We start from the raw sequence: 12133 nt of genomic DNA on the forward strand, positions 1-12133 counted from the left end.
TCAAAATTGTCAACATTTGACAACTGACCAGATCCACTGCCTGAATATTAAAGCTACCTGCATGTCTGGCATGTCCTAATAAAATAATGAAGTTTCCTCTTAATTTCCCACATTTTACAACAGCCATACTTGAAGGCACATGTCACAGTCACATTCAGACTGTCTAAAGACCCAGACATGTCTGGAGAAAGTCACGGCCACTCTTGAACATCCTTAATTGTTGTTCAGCAGCAAGTAGCACAACCTCCACATGATAGCCAAGCCCACAGACTGTAGTACTACTAGCCTTGCTGCCCTAGAAAACTTCAAATCCAGGAGTGAACTCAGGGGAAAAGTCACTAACACTAGATAATCAAGAAGGCCTAATTCTGCATGTGGAGAAGCTGGAGAACAAATAAGTTTCACGCAACTGCACACTTTCCTCTGTTTTCAAAAGGAAAGTTATGTATGAAGCATCTATAATGTTCCCTCAGTACAAACACAAAAAACCCCTGGAAAGGAGTGATCTTGTAGGCATCATGTATGCTCCCTTACAGATCTGAACATCTGATGCCAGGGTATATAAAGGAGCTCAAACCCCAATTCCAACCCAGTTCCATTCCACATAATCGGCAGTTAACGGACTCCAAAGAAGTGGGGAATGTGGATCTATATACAATCTGCCTGAAGACCTAGTTACTTGGAAGTAACTTCATTTTCCTGAGTACTATCCGACAGCCCCACTCGTGGGAGATTACCCAGCGGTAACTGTCAAAGGAAGAGTCACAGAACTAAAGTTTCAGGACTGCTCTCCTGAATTTGCAGGATTTTTGTTTTTTATTTTTTTATTGGATGCTGGCATTATTGTACTCTTGACAGGAGGCTTAGACTGAAAATGCAGCTTGTTTGGATGCATGATAAACTGGAGACTAAAGATGCTATAAGGGTAATTTAACGTTATTTACATTTGGTTAAAATTAACCAAGCTTTTTAAAAAGGCATTTTTAACGTCTCCTATTTCTTATGTATTCAAAAATGGGAGCTGCATTCCCAGTCCTACTCAAAGGGCAGCTATTTTAGTGATCAGAATCTTACTGTATTACACTGAAGCTTTTCTTTAACATAAGATTTTAGGTGAAATGTGTAAACACTACAATTCGGGAAAGTTACGGTTCCCACAACAGCCATACTTTGCATGCACATATAATAAGGACACATTTAACAGCACAGACAATAAATGTTATATATTACACAACAGGATCAGTTTGATTTACTGTCAGAACCAAGTTGTTTTGCTAGCCTCTGAACACTTAAAATCTCAGCCATAGGATTACTACTATTTTTCTTATTAAAAAAACCAAGCAGTTCAAAAAAAAAAAAAAAAAAAGGGAGGGGGGAGGGGTTAGGCCAATACGATTTGAAATAGCGACATTTAAAACCTCTGAAAAGCCAGGTAAAGTATATACTAACGCTTCACAATGTACAACAATATTCCATGTATTTGTATTAAGATATAGGCCCTGATCCAGAAAAATCAATGGACTACTTGTGTGATCAAAGTTAAGCATGTGAGTGTTGGCACCATAGGAGCTGACTCCGTGGGTGGCTCCGGGGCTGGATCACCCATGGAAAAAAGTTAGCGGGGAATACCTTTGATTGCCCTGCCGATCAACTCTTCCCCCTCCCTCCCAGTGCCTCTGGCCCACTGTGGATCAGCTGTTCCGCGGCATGCAGGAGGCACTGGGAGGGAGAGAGAGGAGCGGGAATAGTGTGACCAGACAGCAAACGTGAAAAATCAGGGGGAGGGGGGTAATAGGAGCCTATATAAGAAAAAGACCCAAAAATCGGGACTGTCCTTATAAAACTGGGACATCTGGTCACCCTAAGCGGGAACGGGGTGTGCTCAGGGGAGGAGGCAGAAAAGGGTGGAGTGGGGACACGGCCTGGGGCTCAGCAGGGCTTGAGCACCCCCAGGGAAAATTGGAAGCCAGCACCTATGGTTGGCACCATGCTGTGCATTCCTTAACATTCTTAAAACAGATAAAGAATCAATGTTGAGACAAGAGTAGATGTCCTGCTCTACTCTTAATAACAATATGCTTTTGATCACAGCAGGAAATCTCTGTTAACTATTAGAAAATGATATACTACAAATTTGCTGAGCAAGGAAGTATTCTGTGATTCAGGCTTTCACACAACTGCTTACTTTCCCAGATTTGTATTTGTTCTGTAGCTGAAGTGTCTTGGTGGCGTTCTAAATAGGAAAAGTATGATGGATATTAACAGGCTGGATTGATTAAGTCAGTGATTTAAAATGAGCTATTTTAATCATGATTTAAAATCAGCAAACAGGGAACACTGATTTAAATAATCAGTTTTAATTGTGTTTTGCATTTGTATGTTAGTTATTTTCCTAAAGCAAGGTTAGTAACCATTAAAACACTAAGTAAATCTCACCTTCTCACACCAACTTAATATAGCTTTTACACTACATCTGGTGCTTTCTTCACTAACTAGCAGGATACACTATATCTAAAACCTTTATTTATGCAGTTACATAGCTTAACTTACATTTATTCTAATTTTTACTTATTAAGAAAATGGTGAATGATGGATTTCTTATTTACCAGATTTTTTTACTTGTGATTTGTGTTCAGCTCTATTCAGATTAAAATTCAAATTCAACTAAAATGCACAAAAATAGCATTTTAATTTTTTTATTAAATAAAACTACCTTAAATGTTCTGGATATATAAGAAAAAAATTGTATTTAAAATTAACTCATTTATTAAACAAATTAAGCATAATTTATAGTGAATTGAACTTACTGGTTCCAGATCCTTAACCAGTGATTTCTACCTCTTCAGTAGTTTGACTTCAAAACTTTGGCACTAAACATGTATTGTTGACTATTTTTTTATTTCATTTAAAACATTTTAATAGATTATAATAATAATAAGCAGAGACTTTAACATAGGTTGCCAATTTCAAAGCGAATTTTAAATAGATTTATTATTAAAAATAAGTCTGCATTTACTTTAAATCAAAAAATCTTATTTAAAATAAAAAATAGGGTCTAATTTTATTTGCTTTTATCCACCCTTGATTTTAAATGCCCTGAGAGCCAAAGTACAGTGACCATGATTAAGAATTAACTTTTTAGGCTGTAAGCTCTACAATATCAAGGACGGTCTTTATATTGTATTATGCCCTGCTAAACACACTGTTGATGTTCATTAGAATCAAACATATTTCAAAATATATTTACTTACTATACTGTAGAACCATTAAGTTAATTATATTGTTTAATTGTTTCTAAAATCAAACACAAACATTAAACGTACCTGGTAGTCTGTTCATATTTACACCTTGAGCAGAAAGCCCAATTCCCATGTAACTGTAAAAAAAAAATCAAAATAAAACAAAAACTTACTTTCTTTTACAATACATGAACAAAAATATACAAAAAACATTTCTAATAAACATTATCCCGATGAATCTAGTGCTAGTTAAATTGCTGAGCGATCATTTAAGACACTGGCAGTGCAAACTGGAATAGTGGCAGTGCAATCAAAACAGGAAAGACATTCCCTTATGTACTTGCTGATTTGGTCAATCATGGATGAGGTATTTGTCCTTGAGGGAGGAATAATTTTGGAACAAGTTCCCTCTCCTGCAAACATCTCAGTTTTTATATAAAAGTACTAATGGAAGCCATAAAGTTCACAATAGGGCCTTGCTTCACTAGGCCAGTAACTGTTTCTATGAAGAGGGAGAATCAAAGAAGCTTTGCTGAAGAGAAGGCAATTCCAGAGAAAGATGAACCCCTAGAGGGTCCACCAACCCCTTGAGAAAATGCAGAAACAAATTACTTTACCAAATACATACACTTAGACTGCATGCATATTTAAAAACAAATGTATATTTTCAGAAGACATTTATTAAAGTCACCCTAATAACCCTAATCATGGTCTTTGAATGTTGTTAGCCAGAAGCTGGGAATTGGCAACAGGGGATGGATCAGTTTATGATTACCTATTCTGTTCATTCCCTCTGAGGCACCTGGCATTGGCTACTGTCAGAAGACCGGATACTGGGCTAAGCAAACTGTTCAATTTATTGTGGTTTTGAGAATCATAGAATATCAGGGTTGGAAGGGACCTCAGGAGGTCATCTAGTCCAACCCCCTGCTCAACGCAGGACCAATCCCCAACTATTTTTTTTGCCCCAGATCCCTAAATGGCCCTCTCAAGGATAGAACTCACAACCCTGGGTTTAGCAGGCCATTGCTCAAACCACTGAGCTATCCCTCTCCCCCCCCCAATAGTTTGACTAGTTCAAGTTAGTTCACATAATGGAAGTCAAAGACACAAGGCGGGAAAGGTAATATCTGTTATTACATCAACCTCCATTGGTGAAAGAAAAAGAAGCTTTCGAGCTACACAGAGCTCTCCTTCAGGTCTGAGAAGGTGTGACGTTGCACTCCATAATGTTTTATGGAACTATGCTTATGAGTGTAATATGATGTAACTGGAATATGCTTCATGCAAAAGGTCTCTTGTAAGGTATCACTACAAAGGTTATAACCTACTGAATATATTCCTCTTATTTGTATGCATGTATCATCCTTGTATCTGAAGCTAGAAATATGAAGTATAACTCTGAGGTCCTATTGTAATTATGCAGAGTGTGGATTAGAATCTTGATGGCTCCCTTTGACTACGACAATTGGTTGTAAATGGTTTATTTTACCTGCAAGCCATCCTGTATATGTGCCGGCCAGCCCTGGAAGAATGGAGGGGGGCTCACAGTGACAGGTGATCATGTCACCTGATACTGGAATCCATCTTAAACCTGGTACTTTTCCATTTAGAAGGAGGGGTGGGGACCCAGAGAAACAAAAGATTCCCGCCTTGTGCCGAAGATATAAAAGGGGTTGGAACAGAACAAAGGGAACTTCCAGTCATGAGAAAACCCCTAGTTTCCACCTAAGATGTCTGCTGGAAATGACAAGGACTGTACCAGGAGAAAGGATTGGGCCCAGACTAGGAAGGTGTCTAGTCTGTGAAAGAAGCTTATTGGAACATCTCTGAGGGTGAGATTTAACTGTAATCAGTTTCTTAATGTATTAGGCTTAGCCTTGAGTATTTTGTTTTATTTTGCTCGGTAACTTATTTTGTTCTGTCTGTTATTGGAACCACTTAAATACTTCTTTTTATACTTAATAAAATCACTTTTGTTTATTAGTAAACCCAGAGTAAGTAAGTAATACCTGGGGGAGCAAACAGCTGTGTCTCTCTCTATCAGTGTTATAGAGGGCAGACAATTTATGAGTTTACACCCTGTATACATTTTATATAGAGTAAAACAGATTTATTTGCGGTTTGGATCCCATTGGGGTCTGGAGATAGGTGACCTGCTGAGCAGTTTTTGGTTAAAGTCTGCAGCTTTGGGAGCGTGGACCAGACCTGGGTCTGTGTTGCAGCAGGTTAACATGTCCAGCTCAACAAGGCAGGGTTCTGAAGTCCCAAGCTGGCAGGGAAAATGGGCTCAGAGGTAATCTTGGCACATCAGGTGACAGTTCCAAGGGGGTCTGTGACCAAACCCATCACAGAAGGTACTCAGAGTTGGTCCAGTAAAAGATATTACCTCATCCATCTGGTCTCTCTAATATCCTGGGTCCAACACGACTACAAAACTGCATACATAAATCAATCAAGGCACAGTAGCTAATGAACACACAGTATTAAACAAAAAAGATCCCCTAGGCCAATTTGAAAATAGTCTACGCTAATAAGCTTGTTCTTAACATTTTTCTCTTTGTATACATCTGATTTTCAAATAAATTTTCTATTATGGAGTAGAAGTTAACTTGGTATTTTAACTACAACTACTAATCAGCCATGAGATAAATGGCCTGAAAGTGACCAGTACATCTTGGATGTAACATGCTTACTTGTGGGAATTCAGGGTTTCCTGTCACATCTGATCACCACAATTAGCTGCTTCCTTGCTGCCTCATGTACCGTTACATGGAAAGCATTCCTTCCAGTGATGCCTGATGTATCCCATACACACCCCTGAAGTGCTGACAAATCCATGATGGAACCTCAGCACTTCAAAGATGAATGCCATAGTTTCTGATACAAAGAAGCTGAAGCATCAGTCAGTAAACAAAGGGGTTAGGAGTTGGACTTTTAATTACATTACTGAGGCACTGATCATGACAGTCAACATAACTATTCCAAATAATGTAAATGGAAAAAACCTAGATTTCCATTAAATATGTAAAGTGATCAGATTTACAAGGCCAGCCTATAATCCACAATATATGAAGGACTCCAATGTGAAAATTATAAATCAGTCCAAAATACAACTGACAAGAGGGTTTGTAAGCAAGTGTAAAGGATACAAATTTAATCGGCATACATTTAGACAGATTCTTTATGAAGTCTAACTACAAGAAAACGTCCAAAGTTTAAAATTAACCAAATTACACCAGAAACAATTTTTCAGCCTGGTAGTCAAATTTTTATATCAGTATTTTATAAAGGAACAGTACTAAGACTATGTCAAACGGCAGGATCAAAGACAGAGATCAAGTACACTGAAAGACGAGACTGCATGCAATCCGTTGGTCAGAACTTCCATTTAATCTTAAGGAGCAGAAGATGCTCCTGCCTGTGAAGATAAAAAATGTTCTTCCCCCTTCTTTCCACCTCATATCACTTTTAAATGGTGGCTCTATGGATATTAATCTCAAAAAGGGACATGTCATTTAATACATCTGTAGACAGTTGTTTCATGTGGTGAAGAAAGTGGCACACTAACTACCCCTCCCCACTAACAGTACTGTTACTGTAGATATCATGTGAGTCACTTAATACTGCTAAGAAAGCTAAATGATTTCAGCATAGTGTCTTTACGGAAACTAGACAGTATTTCAATTAATCTATATTGTTGTAGAAATCTGGAAAAGGAAAGGATGAGCTAGAAATCAGTCACAAGTATGTGAAATCAAATATTGACAAAAAACAGTTAACCTCAACACGGATCAATGCATCTGTGAAACTGAGAAATAAAAAAAGTCAGCACACTTCAGTTCTCACTTTTAGTTACTGCAAATCACAACTTCTACACTGATTTCCTCTTTGCGTACTAAAATACCGCATGTAAATTAGTTGAAATAATAAAGCTTTTGTATTTTTACTTGTTATCCAGCACCTAGAGCTATGGATTAAGTGTTTTATAACTGAAAGATTTTTAAAAAGTACAAATTTTTGCCCAGAGTAATTGTTTGTAGAAGAAACACTCATTAGATGAGTTGCACAGTTAGATCCCGCACCCCTAAGGTTCACATATCAAGAATTTCTATAGTTTTGGAACGGGAGTAAAATTAAGGGCAAATATATGGATTTAAGAAGGGGCCCAGCACAAAAGGACAATGAAGCAAAAGGCAATGGCAGGCCAGGATCAAGGTACAGAGTGGGACTCTAGGCTGCTGTCCAGGGCAATTACTGCCACACTTACTGAAAGCACTGGCATAAAGTGGGGCTCAGTTTCGGAGGCAGTCACGAAGAAAGCTAAGGACAGTTACCCCTCCCCCACTCAGGGCATGTCATGGTATAACAGTCCAAGTAAGGATGGTGAGAACACAACAGGAAGCGGCATGACTCAATCTGTAGACCAATACGACTAAAGTACATGGTGAGAATGAGAACATAGCTACAGCTCAAAGATATGTATATATTTTAAAGATTGCAGTTCCCTCCTTGCCTCTTCCCCTACCCAAAATCCAGCCCCCATTTTGCTACTGATATGAGTAGACTGAGGAAGAGGGTGGGTCAGTGAGAGTGTCGGGGCCTTAAACCAAATATCTGGAAGGAAACCATGAAGTTATATAGTGCTAGCAAGACTCGGTATGAACTAATATTTCAAAATACTGTGTAATCTTAACCATGCATCATATACAATCATTTTAATCAGCCCATGAGAAAGCAGGATAAAAGCTTAAGGTTGACGATAGAACTAGAGGCGAAATGCTAAAAAGGACTATTCCTAATAGTATTTAAAGGCTTTTATATTTCCCTCTTTTTAATTTAAACGCTTTTTCTTCAGGTTTTTAAACTAATCACATGGCACAAGAACAAGCTGTCTATTTGAAATAATCAGAGTATCCTCTATCTTATATGCAGAATCAAACTCGCATTTCAACCAATATATAAATTCCTCAGAATGCTAAGGAATTACAGAAAGGTTAAGGTTCAACTATTTGAATTCTCTTTTTGTAAAATGTAATCTGCTAAATGGGTAGCATTAACAGACTGCTATATTTTTTCACTAGATTTACATTTTGTCTACACTTCAAATTTAATGTGAAACAATTCAAGTTGACCCACAAGAAAGTGCTTGGTGTCCACAAACAAAATATATTGTTGCAAATCATCTGGCCTTTGAATATGCATTAACAACTTTATTTTGGAAGTGTGTTCACTGAGGGTGAAATCCTCCCTCATCTCAGTAGAGTAGGTGTCGGTGCATCTCCATCTCCATCTCATGGCAAATGCTACACAATTTTACTGCCAAGTCATCCTGCTGGTATCCCATGCTGCTCTGCTGACTACCTGGGTCGCTTGCCCCTTTACCGGTGTGCCTTCTACTGCTCCAGGATTATCATGGCTGGCTATTACCTTGCAGTTTAAATGATGGCATGCAGCCAGAGTCTTTCCTTTGCAATTCCACCTTGTGTAGGTTTCAGATACCTGCGTCATTCTCCTGATCATTGATTAGGCAGTCATACCTCATGCATCAGTGTGGTCTTGTTGTGACAAAGTCCTTGACTTCATTGCCGTCTGGGGAGAGGTGTGCGTAGTCATCTGAAGTGGAATTACCACAACACACAAGTATACCAGTAGTTATCCAAACAAATGGAGAGAAAGCACAACTGGGATTCAACCCAGTGCTGCACTGAGGAAAAGGAGATCCAGCTGGGCTAACAGTATTAAGGACAAGAATAGGACCTATGAGAGATCTTAGAGGTTCTGTGACTACAAGGACTCTCTCATATCTGAGAGAGATGCCATCACTGAGCTACTGCATTGTGTGGACAACAAAGAAAACCCTGCTGACAGCAGTCAGGATGCTGAGCATGGAAGATAGATAGCAATACTGAACCTCAGATCTTGTTGCTATGGGGGATACAGAGAAGGACACAGTCCCAGAAACTCAGGAGCTGAATGAATCACAGCCAGATGATCCTGCTGCATCACAAGGCGAGGAAAAAAAAAAAAAACAAAAAAAAACACACCACTGTGGAGGGGAACACTTCAAGTATTGTATATTTTTATATCAGTTTATGGGAAAGGGGTTTTGAGCAACTTACTTCTGAGTACCATGAGGATACCATAATATTTGTCTACAATCACATTGACTCCTGAGCTTTTACACCCCTGCCCCTCTTGGTCAAAATGGTGGCCATGGCAAAGAATGTATAAACTCGGCCATCTTCCCCCATCCTTGCTAACTCAGCCACCACTATCTTGCTGTTTCCTGTCCCACAAACCTTACCATTGTGTCTGTTGTCTATCCCTCCCCTATCTAAGTATGCCCCTGTACCAAAGATGTCAGCACCATGGGAGTTAACAAAAAGTTTTAAAAGGAAAGCACTTTTTATTGTAGCAGGAAATACAGGGGGGAAAAGCAACTAACTCACTTTTATTAATGCTCAGTTTTATTAATGTCCTCTCCACTTTTAGCTAATATGAGTCATTATGAGGTAACTCAGACAAGGCATGGTGCAAAAATTAAACAACGAAAAGCACTATAAGAATTTAACCCACTATTAGGGTTACCATACATCCGGATTTCCCCGGACATGTCCGGCTTTTTGGTCCCCAAATCCCCGTCCGGGGGGAATTGCCAAAAAGCCAGACATGTCTGGGGAAATAGGGAGGCTAGGATCTCCGAATGTGTGTGTGTTGGTCGCCCGCTGTGACATCATCTCGATGCGACACTCGGCTCCTGCCCAGGGCATGCTGGAGGCTGTAGTCCGGCCAGGCCTCACGTTCCAGGGAGAGCTGGGAGAGGGGAGCGGCCGAGAACTACAACTCCCAGTGGCCCCTGCAACGCGACCAACCTGCCCCGTGAGGCAGCAAGCCGTTGGGGGAGGGGGGGGGCGCGGGCCCCTGTCCTTTGGGTGGGGGGGGTGTCTCTGGGCACCGCTCGGCAGCCATCGGAGGGCTGGGGGGTGCCCCCGGGGGGGCTGTGGACGCCAGCGCGTTGCAGGGAGCCGGCACTGTCCGGATTTGCGTCCCCCTGGGGCTGGAGCTGCGCCCCCGGCCCCGGCCACCAGTCACGTAGGGTTACCATACGTCCGGTTTTTCGGCAATCAAACCCCCGTCTGGGGGGAATTGCCAAAAAGCCGAACATGTCCAGGAAAAATACCAGACGGGCACTTCCTCTCCCGCGGCTGCTCTGCTCCTCCCCTGACTCTTTGGCTCTGTTTAAGAGCCAAGCTGCCCGAGCCAGCGCTACCGGCTTCGGGCAGCCCCCGTGCCTCCGGACCCCGAGCCGCCAGCCGGGCACTTCCCATCCCGGGCTCCAGCTGCTCTGCTCCGGCGGCGCAGGGTCTGGAGGCAAGGGGGCTGCCCGAAGCCGGTAGCGCTGGCTCGGGCAGCTTGGCTCTTAAACAGAGCCAAAGAGTCAGGGGAGGAGCAGAGCAGCTGGAGCCCGGGAGGGAAAGTGCCTGGCCGGGGGCGCAGGGTCCGGAGGCATAGGGGCTGCCCAAAGCCCGAGCGCTACCGGCTTCACGGGTTTGCCGGGCAGCCTCCAGACCCTGCGCCCCCGGCTGGGCTCTTCCCCCCCCGGGCTCCAGCTGTGCTGGGGAAGCGCCGGCCGGGGGCGCAGGGTCTGGCGGCTGCCCGGCAAACCGTGAAGCCGGTAGCGCTTGGGCAGCCCTTTTCGCGTGGCTGGGAGGGAGGAGGGGGAGTTAGGGTGGGGACTTTGGGGGAATGGGCAGAGTAGGGGTGGAGTGGGGCGGGGCCGGGGGTGGGAAAGGGGCGGGGCCAGGGCCCGTGGAGTGTCCTCTTTTTTTATTTTTTAAATATGGTAACCCTACCCACTATATACAGAAAAGAAAGAGCCATCTCCCCCCCCGAAAAAAGTTTCTTCATCTTGGTTTCATTACTGCCCTCAGCTTTGAGGCAATGCAAGTTATTATGAGGTAGACTGACCAGAGCATGCTATACCGACATCTGAAACAGAAAGATTTTAAGGTACTTTATGAAATTCACCCGCTCTGGCATTACTGCAGAATTCTATTTATTTTGCAGTACACTTTATGCTAATCTTCGGGTGTTACAAAAGAAAGTTTAAGACAAAGGTAATACTCCAATTTAGCACCGAGATTACATGGCAATCTCGGAGCACTGCCCAGATAGCTTGTGGATCTCGTCCACTGCTAGACCTACTCTGGGATCACGATTCTGGCACACAGTAGCATGGCATATTTTCCTGGTTTGCCCATTGCTTTTCTGAAAAATATCCTCAGATTCTTGTGGACACACTTGAGCATAACATCCTGCACCTTTTTCTTTCTGAGGTCCCCCACAACATGTTATAAAAATTCCATGGCCCTCCTGTACTACTACAACTGTTTTTCTGCATATCAAAGCCAGGGCCAGCAAGCAGGGCAATTGCCTGGGGCCCCACACCACAGGGCCCAGTGAAGGCAAGTTGTTCAGGTTTCAGCCCCAGGTGGCGGGGGCTTGGGGCCGCGGGGCTTTGGCTTTCTGCCCTGGACCCCAGTGAGTCTAACGCTGGCCCTGCTTGGCGGACTCCCTGAAATCTGCTCACGGCCCCCCAGGGAGCCTCAGACTCCAGGTTGAAAACTGCTGCTCCATAGTAAGCACAGCCTACAAAAGTGTAAAGTCAACTAACTAGGCTGACTGATGCTTCCCCTGTCCCCACTCTGCCATCTGCCTGCAGCATGCCATTCTGCACCTTTCGTTTATTATCCTCCTAGGTGTGGAACAACTAACTCCCTGCTGCCGCCTTCATACCACAGGGCTAATGATCCTACTCAAAATGGGCATTAATTTGCAAGTGTCTTACCATGTCCAAGCAAAACCCAAAACTCAAAAAAGCCCAAGGAAGT

General features: G+C 42.4%; 1 protein-coding gene across 3 annotated transcripts in view; it reads right to left on the bottom strand.

The window, feature by feature from the left end:
- The window catches only part of RANBP9 (RAN binding protein 9), a 71845-nt gene that overhangs the window by 31980 nt on the left and 27732 nt on the right, over positions 1-12133 (bottom strand). For all 3 annotated transcript variants that reach the window (XM_054020899.1, XM_054020900.1, XM_054020901.1), the window contains one exon: positions 3324-3376. In XM_054020899.1, the coding sequence (XP_053876874.1) occupies positions 3324-3376 (53 nt within the window). The remainder of the gene's footprint in view (positions 1-3323; positions 3377-12133) is intronic.

The sequence above is a fragment of the Malaclemys terrapin genome, chromosome 2 (assembly GCF_027887155.1).
Source record: "Malaclemys terrapin pileata isolate rMalTer1 chromosome 2, rMalTer1.hap1, whole genome shotgun sequence".
Taxonomy (NCBI): domain Eukaryota; kingdom Metazoa; phylum Chordata; order Testudines; family Emydidae; genus Malaclemys; species Malaclemys terrapin.